Source organism: Loxodonta africana, chromosome 11 (assembly GCF_030014295.1).
Source record: "Loxodonta africana isolate mLoxAfr1 chromosome 11, mLoxAfr1.hap2, whole genome shotgun sequence".
NCBI classification, from domain to species: Eukaryota; Metazoa; Chordata; class Mammalia; order Proboscidea; family Elephantidae; genus Loxodonta; species Loxodonta africana.
In genome coordinates, this window is record NC_087352.1 from 3,378,407 (window position 1) to 3,404,398 (window position 25,992).

At 50.2% G+C, this 25,992-nt stretch overlaps 1 protein-coding gene across 1 annotated transcript in view; it reads left to right on the forward strand.

The window, feature by feature from the left end:
- Positions 1-366: 366 nt before the first annotated feature.
- The window catches only part of RYR1 (ryanodine receptor 1), a 134,551-nt gene continuing 108,925 nt past the window's right edge, over positions 367-25,992 (forward strand). Inside the window, exons 1-15 of the mRNA XM_064293608.1 lie at positions 367-501; positions 10,576-10,695; positions 12,217-12,321; positions 13,424-13,498; positions 13,590-13,668; positions 14,020-14,132; positions 14,468-14,561; positions 15,915-16,008; positions 16,163-16,237; positions 16,722-16,878; positions 16,995-17,159; positions 19,141-19,262; positions 19,710-19,905; positions 25,623-25,758; positions 25,840-25,935. Coding sequence (XP_064149678.1) covers positions 454-501; positions 10,576-10,695; positions 12,217-12,321; positions 13,424-13,498; positions 13,590-13,668; positions 14,020-14,132; positions 14,468-14,561; positions 15,915-16,008; positions 16,163-16,237; positions 16,722-16,878; positions 16,995-17,159; positions 19,141-19,262; positions 19,710-19,905; positions 25,623-25,758; positions 25,840-25,935 — 1,675 coding nt within the window. The 5' untranslated portion in view covers positions 367-453. The remainder of the gene's footprint in view (positions 502-10,575; positions 10,696-12,216; positions 12,322-13,423; positions 13,499-13,589; positions 13,669-14,019; positions 14,133-14,467; positions 14,562-15,914; positions 16,009-16,162; positions 16,238-16,721; positions 16,879-16,994; positions 17,160-19,140; positions 19,263-19,709; positions 19,906-25,622; positions 25,759-25,839; positions 25,936-25,992) is intronic.

Below are 25,992 nucleotides of genomic sequence, written 5' to 3' on the forward strand. Positions count from 1 at the left end.
TTGCTCTAACCACCGTGTGTCGTGCTTTTTAAAGTCGGGGGAACAGGAGTGTGCCTCCCGGCCCTGCTATGATGTAGGTCGAGCTTCCCCACTCTGAGCCTCAGTTTGACCTCCGTGAAATGGGGAGGACGATGGCCCTTCCTGGCCGTGGACGTGGGCAGGGAGCCCCTGCCGCCTGGACGCCCCGCCCACCTTCCTGCCGAGAACTGCAGGAGCCAAGGCCTGGGGCCTGGGGGCGGGGCTCCGGGGCGGGGCCTGTCCCGCCCTGGCCCAATGGGAGGCGGGGGGCGGGGACCTCCGCGCGTCCCTGTGCAGCACGCGCGTCCTCCTCGCAGTTCCATCTACCTCGCCGAGCCCCTGGCGTCCCTTGCGGCCTCCGACCCCAGCCCGCCCAGCCTGCCGCCCCCTCCTTCGATCCCCTGACCTCAGCCCAGCCCCCTGGGCCTCGACATCATGGGTGACGGAGGAGAGGGCGAGGACGACGTCCAGTTTCTGCGGACGGTGCGTATCTCTGGCTTAGGGGTCTCTGGGGCTGTCTCTTGGGGTCTCTCTGAGCGTGTCTCTGGATGTTTCTGTCCTGCTTGCTGGTGGTCTCTGAGAGTCGGGGTCTCTTCTTCTGTCACTGTGGATAATTGTGTCTGTCTGTCTCTCTTAGTCTCCCCCGTCTCTCTCATGATAGAGAATTAGAAGGATTTGAGACTGCAGAACGGGGAGGGGGGGCCTTTGGCCGCCCTCTCTTCTGACATTGGCGATTTGTCTGGGCGAAGGGGGGCCGCTGAGGGAGCAACCGCTCCCACCACCCTGGAAGCGGGCACTTGGGGAGGGTGGTTCTAATTCCTCCGCTTAATTTAGCTGTCCCTCCACCCCCCCCCTTCCGAGCCCTAATTCTCTTCTTGCTGCAGACTCTGACCCATTTAAATTCTTGGGAAGGGGACTGGGGTGGGCTGGAGGACCTGACTCTTTCCAACCCCCAGCGCTTGAGGGTCTCCCGGGGGGTCCCTCGGTCTTTCTTTCCCCCTTGGTTTTTGGGGTGGAGGGTCAAACATGGCTGCTAAGGGTCTCTGAGGGTCTCTGGGTGGTGCCTCTCCCTGTCTGTCTCCCTGGATTGTCTCCGTGTCTCTCTTTCCATCTCTCTCTCTCTTTTTTCTTTGGCTCTGGGCCCTCTGCGTTTCTCTTTGTCTCTGTGGCCGTCCCTGTCTCTCTAACTCTGTCTCCCCCAGCATCTCGGATCCTCGGCTGGTGGCAGGGACGAGAATTGGAACAACAGGTGTCTCTCCCAGAATAGCCCGCTTTTCTGGGGCCTGGGCAGGGGACAGGCAGGGGATGAGAGGGAGGAGGGGCTGCCCAACCTGGAGCCCTTCCCTCCTTTCCTTCCCCGGGGTTCAGCGGGGTGGGGAGTGTGAGTATGGGGAGGGGACACATTCTCTCCTCTGGGCCCAGTCTGCTGACCCTGCACCAGCCCCTTCCCCCCTCCCAGGCCCTGAGTCCATGCAGGAAGTGCTGACACAGCATTCCGGCCCCAGAATAGGACCCTGATGAGCCGGGTCTGGTTTCCCAGAAAGGAGGAGAGAACAGCTGGGGGTGGTATTGAAGGATGGGGACAGCTGGACTTGAGGCCACAAGAGGAAGCCTAGCTGCAGCCTAGCCGGTCCCCAGCCTCTTAGCAGATACCATGGGTTGGGCCCTCCCTTCCTCCCTGGCCCTAATAAGACCATGGCCGTGGCCACCAGCCCCTGAGTACTCATTCTGCCCCAGGCCCCATGCCCAGGGCCTTGCCCTCCTGAGGCATCTAATTATATCCTCTCTGCCCTCTCTTCTGAGGTAGGGCCCTATCTTTATCTCCCTGGGAGATTTGAGGGAAACCGAGGCCCAAGAGGTAGAGTCACTCATCTAAGGTCAAAGCCAGGAGGTGGCTACTCTGGATGCCCCTGGGGCCCCACCCTCTCACTTCCTATGTTTTCACAAGAGAAAAACTGGGCTCAGACATGCCAAGGTAGCCCACGTTGGGGTTTCAGCATCTCTTGACCTCAGCTGCAGCCATGTCTCTGAACTTTATTGAGGTCGTGTGGTGGTTTTCTCAAACTTTTTGGAACGTATCCCACCAGTCAGAAGTATATTTTATATTGCAACCCAATACATGCATAGACACACATACATTATAAAAAATCAGCTTTATTGCTGCATAATTGATGTGCAATAAACTGCACCTGTTGTAATGATTACAGTTGAGTGAGTTTTGACAAAGTGTGCGTACCTGTGGGACTACCATCACAGCCAAGACTTAGAACATTTCCTTGACCCTAGAAAGTTTCTTCACGCTTTTTGCAGTAACTGCCCTGCACACCTGCTTTCGGTCACTACAGATTCAATTTGTCTTTCCTGGTGTTTCATATACCGTCTACTCTCATTCGTCTTGCTTCTTGGACTCAGTGTCAATGTATTTCTTTTTATTGTGCTTTAGGTGAAAGTTTACAGCTCAAGTTAATTTCTCATACAAAAATTTATGCATGTATTGTTTTGTGACGTTGGTTGCAATCCCCGCAATGTGACAGCGTGCTCCCCTTTTCCACCCTGGGTTCCCTGTGTCCGTTCAGCCAGTTCCTGTCCCTTCCTGCCTTCTCATCCTGCGTTTGGACAGGAGCTGCCCATTTGGTCTCATTTATCTGACTGAACTAAGAATCACTTTCCCCATGTGTATTATTTTTTGTTCTATAGCCCTGTCTAATCTTTGTCTGAAAAGTGGGCTTCGAGAATGTCAGTTCTGGCTTAACAGAGTGTCCAAGGGCCATAGTTTCAGGGGTCAGTGTCATATTTTTGACATTCACCTAGGTTGTAGCATGTGACAAGAGTTTGTTCCTTTTCATTGCTGAGTAGTATTCCCTTGTGTGGCTATACCCGAGTTTGCTTCTCGGCCCACACGCTGATGGACATTTGGGTTGTTTCTGTGTTTTGCTCTTGTGAACAAACCCTCTTTGAACGTGCGTACACACCTATTTTTAATGGAAACAAATTTCATAAAATGTAGGTAGCCCTTAAAGCAGGAGGGGCATGTTGCTATTTTCTTGCATTTTTGTCAGCACGGTGGCCGTGGCCCATCGACCTGATTTCATTTCCTACTGACAGGTGGTGACCTCCAGCCCTGCCCAGGCTGGGTTTTCTCAAAGCATGTCTCTAGCCTCCCACATCAGAACCTTCTGGATTCTGGCTGGTTACTGGTACAGACTGCCTGCTGACCCCTTGTCAACCCCAGGACCACTGAGTCAGTTTCTTGGGAGGGGGGACTGGTCGCAGCCAAGAAGCTGCATTTTTAACCAGATCACTCCCCGCAAAACCCATCATTCTGATGCAGGAGAAAGTTTAAGAATCAATGGTGTACTGATTGTGGGTTCCCTGATTCTTGTTTGGGCCCTGGTGGAACAGTAGTTAAGTGTCTGGCTGCTAACCAAAAAGTTGGCAGTTTGAATCCACCAGCCACTCCTTGGAACCCTATGGGGCAGTTCTACTCTGTCTTATAGGGTCACTATGAATTGGAATCGACTCGATGTCAAGGGGTTTGGTTTTTCTGTTTTGTTTTGTTTTGGTTCTAATTTGCATCCTGGCTCTGTCATCTGCCTGCCTCCTAACTCTGGACAATTTAATTTTCTTCTCTGAGCCTCAACTTCCCTATCTGGAAAATGGGGACATACCCATGCAAGTACCTCTCTGAGCTCAGTTTCCCCTTTCCTCTCTCTCTTGCTGCTGTAGCCACCCTGGCCCTCTTGCTATGCCTCAACACACCCAGCACCCTCCAGCCACAAGGCCTTTGCACAGGCTGCCCCTTCTCCTGGAACCTTCTTCCACCTGAGATGAGTAGGCCCGACTCCTTCTCGTTATTTAGACAAGGCTCAGCTCGAATGTCACCTCGTTGGAGAGGCTGTCACTTCACCCTCTTACTGATGTCATCCCAAAAGCCACTCTATTACATCACCTGGTGTTATTTTTTCCACAACACTTATCACTGACATTATAATTATATATTTATTCACTGTTTATTGCCAGTCTCCCCCAGAAGAATGTCTGCTCCATGAAGGTAGGGATTTTTATCTACTTCACTCATTGCTCTATTTCCAGTGCCTTGAACAATGGCTGGCACATAGTAGGTGCTCAGTAAGTGTCTGTTAAATGAATGTAAAGCCCTGGGCATAAGGCCTGGTGAACAGTAAGTGCTTAATAAATGCAAGCTGTATGATTACAGCGAATATACAAGTGCCTGGTATGTGCCATGGTGTCGGGCTTGTGTGAGTCACAGGACAGAGCAGTCCTGGGTGCCCTGCTATTAGGTCATATTCTCTTCCATCCCTCCCTGGCGCCTCACAAGACTGAATGGACAGACTGAAGGCTGCCCGTGTGGGTTGAAGCCCAGGGTCAGAGGGTGTTTGTGTGACGTGCTTGGTAAAGCTGGAGGCATGTTCCCTTGGCTGTAAAGTGAGAATAACCACTGCCTTAAACCAAAACCAAACCTGTTGCCATCAATTCGGTTCTGATTTATAGCGACCCTGTAGGACGGAGTAGAACTGCCCCATACGGTTTCCAAGGAGCAGGTGGTGGATTCAAACTGCCGACCTTTTGGTTAGTAGCCAAATGCTTAACCACACCCCCTTGTGTGCATTTATATTAGTTATACATGTTAGACATTAATATATGAGTTATACACGTTAGATTGTGAGGATGGCACAGGACTGGGCAGTGTTTCATTCTGTCGTGCATAGGATCACTATGAGTCGGACCGGCTCAGCGGCAGCTAACAATGACCACAACAACACATGTTAGATATTAATGTATGAGTTATACACGTTAGTGTTAGTATCTAACCTGTGTAACTAATTTATATTAATTAACATATGCATGTTAATATATTACTACTAATATATGAGAGGTTGTCTAGTGTCTTGAGTGTGGTGTATAGAGTTACGGTGTTGGGATTCAAATCCCAGCTATGCCGTATTCCAGTTGCGTGACCTTAGGCAAGTCACTCACCCTCTCTGGGCTTCCATTGCCTCATGTTCACATAATAGGACTTGCCTCACAGGGTTGTTGTGAGGATTAAATGAGCTAATACGTGTCCGGTGCTTGGAACAGAACCTCATAGAAAATGCTTTTTTTTTTCTGTAAAATTTCAAACTTACAGAAAAGTTGCCAGATTAGTACAAAGAACTCCTTTGTACCCTTCAGTCACATCCTCCAAATGTTAGCATTTGTCACATCTGCTTCATCATTTTTTCTATGTATCTGTCCATGTGCGTATATATGTACGCATGTGTGTATCTATTCACCCATCCACCCGTCTATTTATCCGTCCATCTATCCGTCTATCCGTCTGTCCGTCTATCTATCTGTCTGCCTGTCTGTCTGTCTATCTATCTATCTATCTATCTATCTATCTATCTATCTATCTATCTATCTATCTATCTATCTATCTATCTATCTATCTATCGTGTATCATCTATCTATCTATCGTGTATCATCTATCTATCTATCTTTCATGTATCTCAACGAGACGGACTAACACAGTGGCTGCAACAATGGGCTCAAACAGCAACGATTGTGAGGATGGTGCAGGACCAGGTGGTGTTTCGTTCTGTCGTACATAGGGTTGCTATAAGTCGGAATCAACTTGACGGCACCCAACATCTGTCATCTACCTATGTTTTTCCCGAACTGTTTGAGAGTAAATTGTAAACATGATGCCCTTTACCCCTTGTCTTAGTCATCTAGTGCTGCTACAACAGAAATGCCACAGTGAGTGGCTTTAACAAACAGAAATTTATTTTCTCACAGTTTAGGAGGCTAGAAGTCCAAATTCAGGGCGCCAGCTCCAGGGGAGACTTTCTCTCACTGTTCGCTCTAGGGGAAGGTCCTTGTCTTTTTTCAGCTTCTGTTCCTTTCAATCTTCACGAGGCCTGCCACCTATCATCCCCCATCTCTGCTTGCTTGCTTACTTAATTTGCTCATTTATATTTCAAAATAAATTGATTTATTATATAACCTACGCTAATACTTCCTCATTAACATAACAAAAGAAACTCATTCCCAAATGGGATTATAACCACAGGTGTTTTATGGACTATACAAAGCCATTCAACCTTGGGTCATAACAAATGATGGATAACATTGTGAAGAATAGGAATTCCAAAACACTTCATGGTGCACATGCAGAACCTGTACATAGACCAAGAGGCAGTTATTCGAACAGAACAAGGGGATACTGCCTGGTTTAAAATCAGGAAAGGTGTACATCAGGGTTGTATCCTTTTGCCATACTTATTCAATGTGTATGCTGAGGAAATAATTCGAGAAGTTGGACTTATGTGAAGAAGAACCGGGCATCAGGATTGGAGACTCATTAACAACATGTGATATGCAGATGGCACAACCTTCTTTGCTGATAGTGAAAAGGACTAGAAGCACTTACTGATGAAGATCAAAGACCACAGCCTCCAGTATGGATTACACCTCCATACAAAGAAAACAAAAATCCGCACAACTGGACCAATAAGCAACATCATGATAAACAGAGAAAAGATTGAAGTTGTCGAGGGTTTCATTTTACTTGGATCCACAATCAATGCCCATGAAAAGAGCAGTCAAGAAACCAAACGATGTATTGCACTGGGCAAATCTGCTGCAAAAGACCTCTTTAAAGCGTTACAAACTGTAAGTGTCTCCTTGAGGACCAAGATGTGCCTGACCCAAGCCATGGTATTTTCAATCACCTCATAGGAATGTGAAAGGTGGACAATGAATAAGGAAGGTGGAAGAAAAATTGATGTCTTTGAATTATGGTGTTGATGAAGAATATTGAATATACGCTGGACTGCCAGAAGAAGGAACAGGTCTGGAATAAGTACAGCCAAAAATGCCTCTCAGAAGCAAAGACGGCGAGACTTCATCTCACGTACTTTGGACAAGTTATCAGGAGGGACCAGTCCCTGGAGAAGGACATCATGCTTGGTAAAATAAAGGGCCAGCGAAAGAGAGGAAGACCCTCAATGAGAGGAACTGACACAGCGGCTGCAACAATGGCCTTAAACATAGCAACGATTGTGAGGATGGCCTGAGACAGAGTTTTGTTTTGTTGTACATAGGGTCGCTGTGAGTTGGAACCGACTGGATGGCCTCTAACAACAGGGTGTCAGGATTTACAACGCATATCTTTGGGGGACATAATTCAACTCATAACATTCCACCCTTTGGCCCTCCAAGATTCATGTCCTTCCCACATGCAAAACACATTCACCCCATCATACCATCCCAAAAGTCTTAAATCAACTTCAAGTCCAAAATCTCATCTTCTGAATCATCTAAATCTAATTAGGGTGAGCCTTTATGTGTATTCAATCCTGGAGCAAAATTCCTCTTCATCTGTAAACCTGTAAAATCTAGAATACAAGCTACCTGCTTCCAAAATACAGTGCTGGAACAGGCATAAGGTAGACATTTCCATTACAAATTGGAAAAATTGGAGGAAAAGAAGGGACAATGGGCACTCAGCAAGTTCAAAGCCCAGGAGAACAAATAACCTTAGCTCTCAAGGTTGAGGACTAAGATGTACCTGACCCAAGCCATGGTGTTTTCAATCGCCTCACATGCATGCGAAAGCTGGACAATGAATAAGGAAGACTGAAGAAGAACTGACACCTTTGAATTGTGGTGTTGGTGAAGAATATTGAATATACCATGAACTGCCAAAAGAACAAACAAATCTGTCCTGGAACAGGTAAAACCAGAATGTTCCTTAGAGGCTCAGATGGTAAGACTACATCTCACATACTTTGGGCATGTTATCGGGTTGTCCCTGGAGAAGGACATCATACTTGGTAAAGGAGAGGGTCAGTGAAAAAGAGGAAGACCTTCAATAAGATGGATTGACACAGTGGCTGCAACAATGGGCTCAAGCATAACAATGATTGTGAGGACAGCACAGGACCGGGCAGTGTTTCGTTCTGTTGTACACAGGGTCACTATGAGTCAGAACTGACTTGACGGCACCTAACAACAACATCTTTGGGGGGCACATTTCATAATACCCCTAAATACTTCAGTTTGTGTTTCCTAAAAATCAACAGCAGTCACTTACAAAACCACAGCACAGTTATCAAAATCAGAACATTTAGTATTGATATGACTTGATTATCTAATCCTCAGTCCTTATTCAGCTTTCATTAATTGTCTCAATACTGTCCTTTACGGCATTTCTCCCTCCATCCAGGATCCAATCCAGGAGCTCATATTGCATTCAGGTGTCATTAGAAAGCACCCCTGAAATGAGAGGGATGGGTTTAAAAAGCAATTTAGCTAACTCAATTAAAAAATGGGCAAAAGATATGAATAGATACTTCACTAAAGAAGACATTCAGGTAGCTAACAGATATATGAGGAAATGTTCGCGATCATTAGCTGTTAGAGAAATGCAGATCAAAACTACAATGAGATTTCATCTCACTCCAACAAGACTGGCATTAATCCAAAAAACACAAAAGGATAAATGTTGGAGAGGCTGTGGAGAGATTAGAACACTTATACACTGCCGGTGGGAATGTCAAATGGTACAACCACCTTGGAAATCAATTTGGCGCTTCCTTAAAAAGTTAGAAATAGAACTACCATATGACCCAACAATCCCACTCCTTGGAATATATCCTAGAGAAATAAGAGCCTTTACACGAACAGATACATGCACACCCATGTTTATTGCAGCACCGTTTACAATAGGAAAAACATGGAAGCAACCAAGGTGCCTGTCAATGGATGAATGGATAAATAAATTATGGTATATTCACACAATGGAATACTATGCATCGATAAAGAACAATGATGAATCCGTGAAACATTTCATAACATGGAGGAACCTGGAAGGCATTATGCTGAGTGAAATTAGTCAGTTGCAAAAGGACAAATATTGTATAAGACCACTATTATAAGAACTTGAGAAATAGTTTAAACGAAAAAGGAAACATTCTTTTGTGATTACAAGAGGAGGGAGGCAGGGAGGGTGGGAGAGGGGCATTCACTAATTAGATAGTAGATAAGAACTACTTTAGGTGAAGGGAAAGACAACACACAATACAGGGGAGGTCAGCACAACTGGACTAAACCAAAAGCAAAGAAGTTTCCTGAATAAACTGAATGCTTCGAAGGGCAGCGTAGCAGGGGCAGGGGTCTGGGGACCATGGTTTCAGGGGACATCTAAGTCAATTGGCATAATAAAATCTATTAAGAAAGCATTCTGCATCCCACTTTGAAGAGTGGCATCTGGGGTCTTAAACGCTACCAAACAGCCATTTAAGATGCATCAATTTGTCTCAACCCACCTGGATCAAAGGAGAATGAAGAACACCAGGGACGCAAGGCGATTATGAGCCCAAGAAACAGAAAGGGCCACATGAACCAGAGACTACATCATCCTGAGACCAGAAGAACTAAATGGTGCCTGGCTACAACCGATGACTGCCCTGACAGGGAACACAACAGAGAACCCCTGAGGGAGCAGGAGAGCAGTGGGATGCAGACCCCAAATTCTCATAAGGCCAGACTTAATGGTCTGACTGAGACTAGAAGGACCCTGGTGGTCATGGCCCCCAGACCTTCTGTTGCCCAGGACAGGAACCATTCCCGAAGCCAACTCTTCAGACATGGATTGGACTGCACAATGGGTTGGAGAGGGATGCTGGTGAGGAGTGAGCTTCTTGGATCAGGTGGACACTTGAGACTACATTGGCATCTCCTGCCTGGAGGGGAGATGAGAGGGTGGAGGGGGTTAGAAGCTGGTGAAATGGACACGAAACAAGAGAGTGGAGGGAGAGAGCGGGCTGTCTCATTAGGGGGAGAGTAATCGGGAGTGTGTAGCAAGGCTTTTGTGTGAGAGACTGACTTGATTTGTAAACTTTCACTTAAAGCACAATAAAAATTATATAAAAAAAAAGTAAATTAAAGCAAGTATCCCCAAATACTAAAAAAAAAAAAAAAAAGCAATTTAGCATTAGGTGTGCATATATTCTACCCTTCAGTGGCTCACCTTGCATACCCCACCTGGGAGGCCTCTGGAGTTAGCCAAACTCAAACCCCAGCTCCTCCTCTTATCACCTGTGTAGTCTTGGATAGGCAATGTCCCTTCCTGTCTCCATATTAAAGTAGCTCCTATCTCATGGGTCTGTTAGGAGTCCCTATAGCACTCAGACCAGGCTTGGCTTGATAAATTGGGAAGGGGGAGGTGTAGGTATTATTAATAGCTATCTTTTCATAAGGAGCCCTAGTGGTGCAATGGTTAAGCACTCAGCTGCCAATGGAACAGATCGGTTGTTCAAATACACCAACGGTTCCAACGGAGAAAAGACCTGGCTATCTGCTCCCGTGGAGATTACAGCCTAGGAAACCCTATGGGCAGTTCTGTCTGTCAAATAGGGTCACTATGAGTCGGAATGGACTCAACGGCACACAATAGCAACATCAATAATCTTTTAATAAAAGGGAAGGGTGGGATGAGCGGCTGTGGTATGTGGGCCGGGCCACGCCTGACCCTCAGCGCTTCCCCTGCAGGATGACGAGGTGGTTCTGCAGTGCAATGCCACGGTGCTCAAAGAGCAGCTGAAGCTCTGCCTGGCCGCCGAGGGCTTCGGTAACCGCCTCTGCTTCCTGGAGCCCACCAGCAACGCCCAGGTCTGTGCCTGGGGAAGATGGAGGGAGTCTAAGGGGGTGGAGGCTCCAAAGAAGGGGGTCTGGGGTTCGAAGAGGGGGTGCTGACTAGAGAGGAAACGGGTTGGAGGCTAGGAGGGAAAGGTGGCCAGGGGTTTGAGTAGAGAGGGGCAGGGAGTCTGGTGGGCTAAAAAGGCAGAGATTTGAGGGGGCAGGAAGCCTTGGGTCTAATGGAAAGGGGCTTGAGGAGCAGGGGTTGGGGTCTCAGAAGTGAGGGGCTAGGGTCTTTGGGGTAAGAGACCTTGGGTCCAAGGGAGAGAGGACCTGGGTGTTTTACAGGGGTGGGCACTTCAGGGAGGGGGCTGGGGCTGAGAGAGCTGGGAGCTTGAGGGTCTTAGAGAGCAAGAGGTCTGAAGGGAAGGTGATCCGAGGATCTGAGGCTTGGGGTTCTAAAGGTAAAGGGCAGCTGGAGGTCTGAGAGAGTAGAAGTTTGAGAGGGGGCAGAGGGCACTGGCTTCAAGGCGAAGGGACCCGGGAGGCCAGGAGTATGATAGCAGGAGGGCTTACAGGGGAGGTGATTGGAGGCTGAGAGGTAGAGGGAGCCTGGGTCCGAGGGGAGACAGGGCCAGAGTGTGAAGTGGACCCAGGGTTTGCAGGAGAGGAGACCTGGGGAATAGGGCAGTGGCCTGAGAGAGGGAGGGGATATGGAGTCTGATGGGGGTGGGAGACTGGGAGTCTGAGCTAGCAGGGGCCTGAGGGGGAGGGCAGAGAGTCTTGGGTCCAAGAGGAAGGGTGTCTAGGGGTCTGAGGTGACTGGGATGGGAGACTGAGGAAGGAGGCGTATGGTTGGACCCTCCTGTGATTTTGAAGTGGAGTTAACACGTGTCTGAGGGAGAAGGCTGGAACTGTGACTGTCTGATATTGAAGGCATGAGGTGGGCCTTCCTTTGGAATTGGAGAGATTTGGAGTTATCTGAAGGGGGAAGGCATAGAGCAGAAGCTTCCAGTAGTTTGGAGCAGGTGCAGTGTGTCTGAGGGGAAGGCATAGGACTGGGGCTTCCTATGAGGTTAGGGTGGGGTTTAGGGTACTTGAGTGGGGAGGGTAGTGTGGAGGCTTCTGTGAGGTTTTGGGTAGGGTTTAGGTATTTGAAAAGGTGTTCTGGTGGCACAGTGGTTAAGCACTTGGCTGCTAAGCTAACTGAAAGATCGGTGGTTTGAACCCACCAGCCACTCTGCAGAAGAAAGTGGCAGTCTTCATCTGTAAAGATTACAGACTTGGAAACCCTCTGGGGCAGTTCTACTGTGTCCTATAGGGCTGCTATAGTTGGAATTGACAGAAATGGGCTTACGTGTCAGAGGGAGGAGGCTTAGGAGATGTTTTCTGGGACGTTGCTATGGATGCAGTGTGTCTGAATGGGGCGGCAGAGGCCAGGGGCTTCTTGAGTCTAAGGGGTATGGGAATTCAGACCAGGGTCAGGAGGTGTGCCAGGGAATGGTGCTGGGGGGCCTTCAGGCCCCCTACTAACATCTCCTTACCCCACCCCAGAATGTGCCCCCTGACCTGGCCATCTGCTGCTTCGTGTTGGAGCAGTCTCTGTCCGTCCGTGCCCTGCAGGAGATGCTGGCCAACACCGTGGAGGCTGGTGTGGAGGTGAGGCTCCCACCCTGGGGTGGGTGCCTCACCCTGGGGTGGGTACAGGGGGAAGGGATGGGCGAGAGGGCTGGGGTTGTTTACCATCTGCTCTTCTTCCTCTCTCTGCCCCGCCCCACAGGCCCTCAATTTGGATAAGTGGGTAGGTCTGGCCTTGGGTGTCACCTGTCCTCATTCCTCCTGACCCCAGGCCCGCCTCTCGGGTCCACGTTCCTGCACACAGGGCTGGGGGTCTCCCCCACCCCAGTTGTCAGGGGCTGTGGAGCCCAGAACAGGCCAGGCAGGCAGGAAGGAAGGAAGGAGGAGGGGGCTTCTGAGCCCCCATTCTCCCTCCTCCCCCTCCTTTCTTCTCTTTCCCATCCTTTCCCCCCACTCTGATCCCAGTCCCTCTCTGCATGGGACCTCTCTCCTCACCCTCACCCATCCCAAGTGTGGGTGTCCCCCTCCCTGACACCAGAGTGAGTCTGCCATGTGATCAGGTGGCACCATCACATGGCCCCCGCAGAGCATGGGCATGTGAGAGCCGGGTGGGAGGCATGATGCTGTCAAGCTACCAGGTGGACCTCCCGCCCTCCAGAAGGCTGCATCCCCTTGCACTTGGGAGTGAGGCGGCAGCACGTGGAGCGGGGGCGGTCTCCTGATCACTAAGGGTGAAGTTCAAACACTTAGCAACTGGCAGACTGTACTGGTGCACACCAGTTGGGTTGACAGGTTAGAGTAGAGAGGGCCAAGGCCCATGGAACATGAGATTCTGGGCTCTTCCTGAGCGTCCCCAGGTACCTCAAAGATGGGCTCAGCCTCCCTGAGTGGCTCCTAAGCCTGGCCAAGAAGGTGGCGGAGGCCGGGATGACAGAGTGGGCTCCAGGGAATATAAAACACTTCATCCCCAGGCTTCTCAGAGACACAGCCCCTGGTTCTGTGAATGGGGAAACCGAGGCAGAGACTCTGCTGAGGGTCTAAGCTGAGGCTATTTTTTATCTCCAGGCCTGTGAATGGTATTTTATGGGGAGCAAAAAAGAGTCACTCAGGAATGGGCTAGGCATCTTGCTGAGGGGGGGGTCTCGAGGGTCTGTGCTCACTATATGCCCTCCTTCCTCCTCAGTCATCCCAGGGTGGGGGACACAGGACCCTCCTGTACGGCCATGCCATCCTGCTCCGGCATGCCCACAGCCGCATGGTGAGTGCTGGGGCGGGGGATGCGGGGGGCAGGCAGTGGCTGGGGGTGCAGGACGAGCTGGAAGGAGTCTGAACTCCCTCTTCAATCCTAGTACCTGAGCTGCCTCACCACTTCACGCTCCATGACTGACAAGCTGGCCTTTGATGTGGGACTGCAGGAGGATGCTACAGGTGCAGGGCTGGGGGCGGGGGCAGGCGGGGAGGAGGACGCAGGGACAGGAGTGCTCTAGGGGCAGGATGGGGGCCTTTGGGGCAGAAGGTCTGGGGCTGTGGATGGGTACTCTTTGGAAAGAGAGACTCGGGCAAACATGGCGGCACTGTGGGCAGAGGTCTGAGGGCAGGAATAGGGACGTTGGTGGCAGCAATAGAAGAATGAGGGGCAGGGAGCCTAGGGGAAGTGAGGGCAGAGCGCCTGGGAGGCTTGGGGGCTGGGGAACGCCCTGGGGAAGAGCACTCTGGGACCTGTCATTCTAACACCCCTCCCTACTCCCTTCTTCTTCCGCCTCTCCCCTCCCCTCATAGGAGAGGCCTGCTGGTGGACAACGCACCCAGCCTCCAAGCAGAGATCAGAAGGAGAAAAGGTCCGAGTTGGAGATGATCTCATCCTTGTCAGTGTTTCTTCTGAGCGCTACCTGGTGAGCAATCCCACCCTACCACGGTGCCTATGCTCCCTGGCTGAGGCGGACCTGAGTGGGGCACCATCTCCTCAGCATTTGTTTGCCTGGCCGGTCCCTGGTCCCTGGTCCCCAGCTTCCTGACTCCCAATTTCCCAATTCCTGACCTCTGATATCCACTCTTCTGATTTCTGACTTCCCATTTCTCAACCTGACCTCAATTTCCTGGTCTGTGAATTTCCTGTCTCCCAACTGCGGGTCTCCTGGCATGCACCTGGGATTTCTGACCTCTGGCTCTGGGAGCCTTGCCCACCCCTCCCGACCACCTCTGACCACTACCTCCTGGTCACCCCCAGCACCTGTCAACGGCCAGTGGGGAGCTCCAGGTTGACGCCTCCTTCATGCAGACACTGTGGAACATGAACCCCATCTCCTCCTGCTGCGAAGAGGGTGAGGGCCCCAGGCCTTAGGCCCCTAGACTGAGACCCCAAAAGCAGACCTCCAGCACTGTCCCCCAGACATGCCCAAACTGAGACTTGAAACCTCAGACCCCAAACCTAGATCTCCGAATTATGACCTTCACTCTTAGATCTCTGAGTGTGACCCCAAATCTAGAAGCCCAAAGTTCAAACTCCCCAGCCCGGAACTATATATTAGACTCCCAAACTCAAGCATCAGTTCCCAGAGCTCATAAGTCAGTCTCAGAGCCTCAAAGTCATGCCCCTAAACTCAGATCCCAAAGCTTAGAAAACCAGATGCAGAGTTTATTCCTCAGACCCAACCTTCAGACAACAAGCACACACCACAGTCTCAGAGCCCCAAGTTCAAAGGTCAGATCACCAAACCAAGACCCTAATACAGACTCCAAACCTCAGACCACCTACCTCAGACCTCCAACATTTCACTCAAAACCCCAGTCCTCAAAAATCAAACCTTCATAGTCAAATTCCCAAATTCAAACTTCTATATTAAGACTCCAAAGCATGGCCCCAAAACCTAGATCCCAACTTTCACACCCCAAATTCCTGACTTCCAAATCAGCCCAACCTGAGACCCAAAACCACAGGTCCCAAAACTCAGACCTTAACCTCAGACCCTGAAACTCAAACTCACCGACTTCAAACTACGGGGTTCAGATTTCTCCAAACTCACCCCAAACTTCAGACCCCAACCTCGGACTCCCCAAATTCAAAATCAGACCCTAACTTCAGACCCCAACTTCACACCCAACTATCCCACCTCTGAACCCAGACCCCAAACCTTAAGCCCTAAAATAAAGACCCCGATGTCAGAACATTAGACCCACGCCTCTGGCCATATAATCTGAACTGCAGCCTCAAAAACCTGAATTCGGACCCTTAATTAAACCCAGGCCTGTTGTTGCTGGCTGCCGTTGGGTCGGCTCCAACTCACGGTGAGCCTGTGTGCGACATGACAGAGTCACCATCTCCATGGTGGTTGGCGTGTCTGGATCCGTTGCTGCAGCCATTGTGTAGTGCCTTCCAATCCAGGGGGCTCATCTTCCAGCACTATATAGGACAATTTTTTTGTTGAGACAAATCTCATACACCCCCTGCCTTCAAGCCTCAAACCTGACTTCAAATCTCAGACTACCACTTTGTACCCTGAAACTCAGACTCTCAAATGCAGACCCCCAAACCTAAGACTCATCACCTCAAACATCCTACCTCAGCCCGTAGCCTCCCAAAGTGGGAGAAGCAGGGCCTCCAGACTCCAGTTTGACCCCTGGCCCTTTCTGGGGCTCTAGCCTCTCCTTGACCACCTTCCCTTACCCCTTTCCAGGCTACGTGACTGGGGGTCACGTCCTCCGCCTCTTTCATGGACACATGGATGAATGTCTGACCATTTCCCCGGCTGACAGTGATGACCAGCGCAGGTTTGTGCTGGGGACAAGGGGACCTAGGGTCTGGGGCGGCAGGGGACAAAGGTCGGCTGAAGAGCGGGGGTCCTATGGATGGGCTGGAGAGTTAGATTCTAGGGGGTCTGGAGTTGATGGCCAGTGGGGAGCTTACTCCCTCCCATGTTCCCAGACTTGTCTACTACGAGGGGGGATCTGTGTGCACCCACGCCCGCTCCCTGTGGAGACTGGAGCCGCTGAGAATCAGGTGAGGGCCAGGTGTGGTGGGCTGGGGCCCTGGAGGGCCTGGAGGGGAGAAAGGGTCTTGAAGGAAGTTTTAAGGAAGAGATTGGAGGGTTTTGAGGGAAAACATAGGAAGCCCCAGAGAGAGATAAAGGCCCTCAGTGATCCTGGAGTCTCCAGAAAAAGGTCTTGGGGGAAGATTGGGGATTCCTGAGGGAGAGATCAGAGGGTCTAGAAGGAAAGTGTGAGGAGTTTAGGGGGAGAAAAGGAGGAGTCTGGAAAAACTGGGGCCACTGGAGACATTTGGGTAGCCCTGAGGAAGCCTGGGGGACAGAGAGGATTGGGGTTACTGAGGGAGGACTAGGGGCCCTGATGGAGGGCTGGAGGCCCAGAGGAAGCTTTGGGACACCCTGGAAGAGGGTTGGGGCCTCAAGGAGTTTTGGACCAAGGCTGTGTTGTCCGCGGGAGGGCTGGGGTCCTCTGACTGTTCTTGCCCTCACTCTCCACAGCTGGAGCGGAAGCCACCTGCGCTGGGGCCAGCCTCTTCGCATCCGGCATGTCACCACAGGGCGGTACCTGGGGCTCACCGAGGACCAGGGCCTGGTGGTGGTTGATGCCACCAAGGCCCACACCAAGGCCACCTCCTTCTGCTTTCGCTTCTCCAAGGTCAGTGGGGCTCAGGGTGCCCTCCCTCGCCTGGAGCCCCACATCCCACCCAGCCCTGCTCTGCAGTCCCTCAGTGGGGCTCTGAGGGAGTTGACCTCTGGCCCCTGCCTCTGTAGGAAAAGCTGGATGTGGGCCCCAAGCGGGACGTGGAGGGCATGGGCCCCCCTGAGATCAAGTACGGGGAGTCACTGTGCTTCGTCCAGCACGTGGCCTCGGGCCTGTGGCTCACCTATGCTGCCCCGGACCCCAAGGCCCTGAGGCTTGGCGTGCTCAAGAAGAAGGTGGGTGCTTGGCAGAGGGGAGGTGTGGGGGTGCGGGTAGGGGGGCTGGGAAGTGGGTGTGTTTGAGCCTTTGGGGGTTGGAGGACAAAGACTAAGAGAAAGAAAGATGCTGAGAGACACAGAATAATGGCAACTGAGAAACCCAGGGAGAGTGGAAACAGAAGAACAGAAACAGAAAAAGCAGAGAGAGAGAGAGAGATGGTGACAAACAGACTGAGAATAACATTCCACAAACAATTATCAAGTACCCAAGTTGTCCCAGGTGTGTGCAGGAGGGGGGAAAAATGAGTAATACAGACCTGTTCCCTGCTCTCCTAGTGCTCAGAAATGGAGAATAAAATGCCCCCCCCCCTTTTTAAAGTAAGTGGTTTTGAACTTGAGAAGTGGGAAAGCTACTTTGACAGAAGGAAAATAGCTGTGCAAAGGTCCTGAGGTTGGAATGAACCTGTCTCATTGCGTGTGATAACAGAAAGAAGACTCAGTGTGGCTAGAGCAAAGCAAGTGAGGGGCAAGTGGTAGGAGGGATTGGCGACAGATGGTACTTGAGTGAGATGGAGCCATGGGAGAGTTTTGAGCAGGAGAGGGACATGACCTGACTCAGGGATTAGCAGGGTCCTTGCCCATCTGTGGGAACAGACTATGGGAGGAGGGGAGCAGGGAGCCCAGGGAGGAGGGTGCTTCAGTGGTCCAGGTGGGAGACAAGAGTGGACAGGACCAGGGTAGGGGCTATGGAGTGGGGAGAAGGGAAGAAGGGGGCAGATTCTGGTTGTAAATTTGAGAGTGGGACCAACAGGATTTTCTGACGGATTGGATATGGGGATGGGGGAGGGGTTAAGAATGATGCCATGCTTTTTGCCCTGCACCAACAGAAGGATGAAGTGCCCTTAGCCGAGCTGGGGACAGCCAAATGTCAACTCAGGAGGGCAGGGATCTTAAGTTTTACCCCCAGTGCCTAGAACCAGGCCACTCACAAAGACTTGCTGAGTGACTGATCTGGAAGTGTGGGGAGGCACCCATTTGCGGAAAGCCAGGCCTGCAGCTGGGGAAGCAGAGATGAGGCCTGGGCCAGAGGGGGAACCCCGGGAGGCATCAGCATGTGAATGGCATCTTAGTTATCTGCTGCTGCTGTAACAGAAATACCGTAAGTGAGTGGCTTTAGCAAACAGAGTTTATTTTCTCGCAGTCGAGGAGGCTAGAAGTCCGAATTCAGGGCACTGGCTCTCGGGGAAGGCTTTCTCTCTCTGTCAGCTCTGGGGGAGGGTCCTTGTCTCTTCTGAGCTTCTGTTCCCAGGTGATCTTCATGTAGCTTGGTATCTCTCTTCATCATCTCTGCCCTGCTTTCTTGTTTAATCTCCTTTATATCTCAAAAGACATTGATTCAAGACCCACCGTACACTGACCCTGCCTCATTCACATAACAAACACAACCCATTTCCAAATAGGATTATAACTGGGGGCATAGAGGTTAGGATTTACAACACATATTTTGAGGGGACACAATTCAGTCCATAACAGATGGTATTTATAACTGCAGGACAGACGAGGTGCCTAGGGACATTGGCTCAGGGTAAAGTCCACAGTGGTGATGGTCCCACCCCAGAAAGGTGGCTGGGCATTGTGTGGACATGTTAACTTGGAGGTGCCCTTAGAGCTTTCTGTGGGGGAGATATTAAGTCAGTATTAGATACAGGTGAGAAGGGTCTGGCCAGGACACAGATGAGATGGACAGAGAGAAAGAGAGACAAAGGGGACAGAGACATGAAACAGAGAGAGATGGAGACAGAGAAACAGAGAGGGAGAGACAGACAGGGAGAGAGAGAATGAAGGAGACACAGGAACAGAAAAAGAGAGACTTGCAGACTGTGCCCAGAGTTGGGGGCAGCTGCCGGGCTAGAGTCTGAGCAGGGACCCCGAGAGTGACCCTGGGTGGCTGGGCCCCTCCTGACCTGTCTGCCTCCCCCCCACCCCTGCACGTTCCCAGGCCATGCTGCACCAGGAAGGCCACATGGACGACGCGCTGTCGCTGACTCGCTGTCAACAGGAGGAGTCCCAGGCCGCCCGAATGATCCACAGCACAGCCGGCCTGTATAACCATTTCATCAAGTGAGCGCTGCCGCCATGGGGGCACAGGGCAGGCCACACCCTGACCCCCATGCTCCTGGCGTCCATGCGTCCGGCCCCTTTAGTCTCTACCTCTGACCCCCTCGCCTGTCTTCCATACCTCTAAACTTTCGAGCTCTGTGCATACGACTCCTAGTCTGACTGCACGCCGTGACCTTTGGCTTCACAGCCCTGATGACCACCTAACCGTCCCATCTCTGAGATCCAGACCCTTGACCCCGCACCTTCCCAGCCCCGACTCCTGCTTCCAGGACCCCCTGTGCCTGCACAGGAGCGAGTCCCAGTCTCAGGTCTGCTCTTGACCACTGTGTGACCACGGCCGTGCCTGTCCCCCTCCGTAAAGCAGGAGTGTCCGTGGGGTCCTGCGGGGAGGGGCGAGCCCACAGTCAGCGCTCTGAGCCCCGGCTGACAGCTGCGCCGTCCCCGCAGGGGCCTGGACAGCTTCAGCGGGAAGCCACGGGGCGCGGGGCCACCGGCTGGCACAGCGCTGCCCATCGAGGGCGTCATCCTGAGCCTGCAGGACCTCATCGGCTACTTTGAGCCGCCCTTGGAGGAGCTGCGACACGAGGAGAAGCAGAGCAAGCTGCGCAGTCTGCGCAACCGCCAGAGCCTCTTCCAGGAGGAGGTGGGGCCGCGACAGGGGAGGCGGGTCCGCGGGCCAGTGGGCGGGGCCTGGGCGGGGCGGGGCCGCGGCGAGGGAGGCGGGTCTGCGAGCCTTGGGCGGGGCGTTGGGACGTTGGGGCGGGGCCGCGGACGCAAGGGGCGGAGTCTTGGGGCTAGAGAAACGTGGGGCAAGAAACGTGGGAAAGTTAAGGTCTTACAGCGGATGGGCCAAGTGGAGGAGCACGAGGCAGGGAAAAGGCCGGACCGCTCTGTGTGTGTGTGTGTGTGTGTGCGTGCGTGCGTGTGTGTGTGTGTGTAACACGTGAGAGAGGCGGAGCCTGTAAGGAGGGGGGCTGCGTTGACGGGCTGGGCCTGTGAGGGAGGGCCACAGGATATAGCTGAGCAGGGGGAGGTGTCTGACAGCCAGGTGGAACCAGACAGGTGAGGCTGGCGGGTCCTGTTCCCTCGCCTGAGAGGAAGGGGTGGGCCCTGTGTGGGGTGGGACTGTGTAGCTCACGGCCAAGGCAAGGCCAGTGGATGCGAGGCCGGGGAGAAGTCAGAGGTGGGATGCTGCGGGACTCAGAGAGGAGGGTCTGTGGGAGCTGGGCCTCCGGGAGGCCAGAACCAGACGTGGTCCTGTAGGGGGAGGGAGACAGGGCCAGAGGTGAGTCTTTGGGCATTGGGGAGTGGAGCGTAGGGAGGGACCTCAGCTGAAGCCAGGGGTTAGGAGTCTGTGTGTGGTGGCAGCCCAAAGGGAAGGGATTGGGGGGGTTCCACTCAGGACAGAGTCTGAATGGGAGGGACAGGGGATTGGTGAGAGGAAGGGCCTGGACAAAGGTGGGGGTGCAATGTCTCCACGGTGTCGTAGGAGAGCACATTCATTCAGAGGCATCCAACCTGGCCCTCCTCCTCTCCAGGTGTGACAGGGGAGTCAGGCTCATTAATTATAACAGTAACAATAACAAAATGAACGGTTCCTACCTAAATGATTAGTACATGCAAAGTGCTTAGAACAGTGCCAGCACATGTTGTTGTGTGCTGCGGAGTCGACTCTGACTCAGCGACCCTACAGGACAGAGTAGACCTGCCCATAGGGTTTCCTAGGTTGTAATCTTTACATCCCCCATGTATCTGTCAGTTTGTCACACTGTGGGGTGCTGGAAGCTTTGCCACTGGTGTTGAGACACCAGTAGGGTCACCCATGGTGGAGAGGTTTCAGCTGAGCTTCCAGACTAAGACAGACTAGGAAGAAGGACCTGGCAATCTACTTCTGGAAAGAATTAACCAGTGAAAACCTTATGAGTAACAGTAGAACATTGATCTAGTGCCAAAAGATGAGACCCCCAGGTTGGAAGGCCCTCAAAAGATGACTGGGGAAGAGCTGACTCCTCAAAGTGGAGTTGACCTTAATGATGTGGAGGGAGTCAAGCTTTCGAGACCTTCATTTGCTGATGTGGCATGACTCAAAATGTGAAGAAACAGCTGTAAACATCCATTAATAATTGGAATATGGAATATATGAAGTATGACTCTAGGAAAATTGGAAATTGTCAAAAATGAAATAGAACGTATAAACATTGACATCCTAGGCATTAGTGAGTGGAAATGGACTGGTATAGGCCATTTTAAATCAGACAATCATATGGTTTACTGTGCCAGGAATGACAGCTTGAAGAGAAATGGTGTTGCATTCATCATCAAAAAGAACATTTCAAGATCTATCCTGGAGAGGAATGGTGTTGCATTCATCATCAAAAAGAATATTTCAAGATCTATCCTGAAGCACAACATTGTCAATGATAGGATAATAGCCATACACCTACAAGGAAGACCAGTTAACACAACTATAAAAATTTACGCACCAATCACTTAGGCCAAAGATGAAGAAATTAAAGATTTTTACCAACTTCTTCAGTCTGAAATTGATCGGACACACAATCATGATGCACTGATAGTTACTGGAGACTGCAATGCAAAAGTTGGAAACAAAGAAGGATCACTAGTTGGAAAATATGGCCTTGGTGATAGAAACGATGCCAGAGATCACATGGTCGAATTTTGCAAGACCAACGTCTTCTTCATTGCAAATACCTCTCTTCACCAACATAAATGGCAGCTCTACACTTGGATCTCACCAGATGGAATACACAGGAATCAAATCGACTACATCTGTGGGAAGAGATGATGGAAAAGCTTAATATCATCAGCCAGAACAAGGCCAGGGTCCAACCGTGGAACAGATCATCAATTGCTTATATGTGAATTTAAGTTGAAGCTGAAGAAAATTAGAACAAGTCCACGAGAGCCAAAGTACAACCTTGAGTACCTGAATTTAGAGACATGTCCAGAATAGATCTGACACACTGAACACAAATGACCGAAGACCAGACAAGCTGTGGAGTAACATCAAGGGCATAATCCATGAAGAAAGCAAGAGGTCATTAAAAAGATAGGAAAGAAAGAAAAGACCAAAGTGGATGTCAGAAGAGACTCTGAAACTTGCTCTAGAATGTCGAGTAGCTAAACCAAAAGGAAGAAATGATGAAGTAAAAGAGCCAAACCGAAGATTTCAAAGGGCAGCTCCAGAAGACAAAGTATTGTATTGACATGTGCAGAGACCTGGAGATGGAAAACCAGAAGGGAAGAACATGCTCTGTATCTCTCAAGCTGAAAGAACTGAAGAAGAAATTCAAGCCTCAAGTTGCAATATTGAAGGATATTATGGGGAAAATATTAAACAACCTAGGAAAAATATCAAAAGAAGATGGAATACTCAGAGTCATTATACCAAAACGAAATGGTTGATGTTCAACCATTTCAGAAGGTACCATATGAGGAACCAACGGTACTGAAGGAAGAAGCCCAAGCCACACTGAAGTCATTGATGAAAAACAAGGCTCCAGGAACTGACAGAATACCAACTGAGGTGTTTCAACAAACAAATGCAGTGCTGGAAGTACTCACCCATCTATACCAAGAAATTTGGAAGAGATCTATATTTATGCCTATCATCATACATATCATCAATGTCACACGCAAGTAAAATTTTGCTGAAGATCATTCAAAAGCAGCTGCAGCAGTGTATCAACAGGGAACTCTCAGAAATTCAAGCCAAATTCAGGAGAGGACGTGGAACCAGGGATATCATTACTGATGTCAGATAAATCCTGGATGAAAGTACAGAATATCAGAAAGATGTTTACCTGTGTTTTATTGACTATGCAAAGGAATTTGACTGTGTGGATCATAACAGATTATGGATAACATGAAGAATGGGAATTCCAGAACACTTTTAATTGTGCTCATGATGAATCTGTACATGGATCAAGAGGCAGTCGTTCAAACAGTACAAGGGGATACTGCATGGTTTAAAGTCAGGAAAGGTGTGCGTCAGAGTAGTATCCTTTCACCATACCTATTCAATCTATATGCTGAGCAAATAACTCAAGAAGCTGGATTATATGAAGAAGAACGGGGCATCAGGATTGGAGGAAGACTCCTTAACAACCTGCGTTATGCAGATGACACAGCCTTGCTTGCTGAAAGTGAAGAGGACTTGAAGCACTTACTGATGAAGATCAAAGACCACAGCCTTCAGTATGGATTACACTTCCACATAAAGAAAACAAAAATCCCACAACTGGACCAATAAGCAACATCATGATAAATGGAGAAAAGATTGAAGTTGTCAAGGATTTCGTTTTACTTGGATCCACAATTAACACCCATGGAAGCAGCAGTTAAGAAATCAAAAGACACATCGCATTGGGCAAATCTGCTGCAAAGGGCCTCTTTAAAGTGTTGGAAAGCAAAGATGTCACCTTGAAGACTAAGGTGCGCCTGACCCAAGCCATGGTGTTTTCAGTTGCCTCCTATGCATGTGAAAGCTGGACAGTGAATAAGGAAGACCAGAGAAGAGTTGACGCCCTTGAACTGTGGTGCTGGAGAAGAATATTGAATATACCACGGACTGCCTAAAGAATGAACAAATCTGTCTTGGAAGAAGTACAACCAGAATGCTCCTTAGAAGCAAGGATGGCAGGTGAGACTATGTCTCACATACTTTGGTCATGTTGTCAGGAGGGATCAGTCCCTGGAGAAGGACATCACGCTTGATAAAGTAGAGAGGGTCAGAGAAAAAGAGGAAGACCCTCAATGAGATGGATTGACACAGTGGCTGCAACAATGGGCTTAAGCATAACAACGATTGTGAGGATGGCTCAGGACCTGGCAGTGTTTCGTTCTGTTGTACATAGGGTCGCTCTGAGTTGGAACCGACTCCAACCACGGCAACAGATAAGGTTTTTTTGTTTTTGTTTTTGTTTGGTTTGTTTGTTTGATCTTTACTTGAGCAGATCACCAGGTCTTTTCTTCCCCAGAGGGCTGGTGGATTCAAACCACTGACCTTTGCTTTAACAGCTGATCGGTTACCCATTGTGCCACCAGGGCTGTTTACTAGCACCACAGGAAGTTAGAGCTTCTGATGTCACAACTAGTTAGTGGCAGAGCCATCTCCATGTCACTCTCTATGTCCATATCTGGCCTGTCCAGCCTCATCAGCAGTCACTCCCTGGCCATATGCATTAGGTTGAGGGACCTATGCAGGTCTGCGTGACTCTAACCTCGTTACACTGCCTCTCTCACTAGGGATGTGGGCCGCACGATACATAACAATCGTCATAACAGCACCATTTGCAATAGCCTAAAACTGGAAACAACCCAAATGTCTGTCAACACTAGAAAGTGGATAACTGTTTTGTATCCATACAACAGAATGCTACTCATCAATGAAAATGGGCAAACTACCCATAAAAACTCATTGCAATCGAGTCAATTCCAACTCATAGCGACCCTATAGGACAGAGTAGAGCTGCCCCACAGGGTTTCTAAGGAGCAGTTGCTGACTTTTGGTTAGCAGCCAATCTCTTAACCACTGCACCATGGAGGATCCGAACAAATACAGCTACGTACAATAAGATGCTTGAATCTTAAAACATAGTACTGAGCAAAAGAATCTGTATTCAAGTTCAAAAACAAGCAAAACTCAACTAGACTGTTTAGCAATGCATACACAGGCGGTAAAAGCAGAAAAAAGCGAGGAAGAGATTTCCATAGAAGTCAGAACATTGGTTATCTTTAGCAGGGAGGAGTGTGCGATCGAGAGGGGCATCCAGGGGGCTTCTGGGTGTCTAACAGTGTTCTCTCTTTTGACCTGGGTATTGCTTTATATTTGTCTGTTAAACCATATATATGTTTTATGTGTTTTTCTGTATGTGTATATAATTCACAGTGAAAGAAGAAAAAAGATTAAAATGTAAAAAGAAAGAAAGAAAGAAAAGAAATAGGAAAGGAAAAAGGAAAGAAAGCAGAAAAATCCCTCCAATAGTTGGTGTAGAGAGGGAGCTGAATCATTTGGGACCAGGAGTGGGGACTCTCACCCGCCTGAAAGAGGGAAGGGTGAAGGGAAAACTGCAGAAGGAGACGCACAAATTCAGTCCCGACGTTAGAAAGGGTGCATTATAGAGGCAGGAGGACAAGGACAGATTTGAGGAGCCAAGGAGAAGAGGGTGATGGGAGTGGATGGGGACATGGAGCTGATGTGGCCGGTTTAGACCCAGGAATACACAGTGCGTGCACAGTCACTAGATGTTGAGTGAATATCAGTTAGTAAACTCAAAAAAGACAAGGAAGAGAGGATTTGAAACTCCTGTTGTGACCCTTTTCTTTTCCTCTCCCCAGGGAATGCTCTCCCTGGTTCTGAATTGCATTGACCGCCTAAATGTCTACACCACTGCTGCCCACTTCGCCGAATTTGCCGGGGAGGAAGCGGCTGAGTCCTGGAAAGAGATTGTGAACCTGCTGTATGAACTCTTGGGTAAGGGGCCCCAGTCCTGACTCCCCCAGAGCACCTCAGATCCCCAGTCCTGTTGGGTCTCATCCCCCTCTCCACCCTCAGCCTCTCTGATCCGTGGCAACCGTGCCAACTGTGCCCTCTTCTGCACAAACTTGGACTGGCTGGTCAGCAAGCTGGATCGGCTGGAGGCCTCCTCTGGTAGGAGAAGCCAAGGAGATTGGGGTAGGGACTCAGGGGAGGGAGAGCCACAGCCAT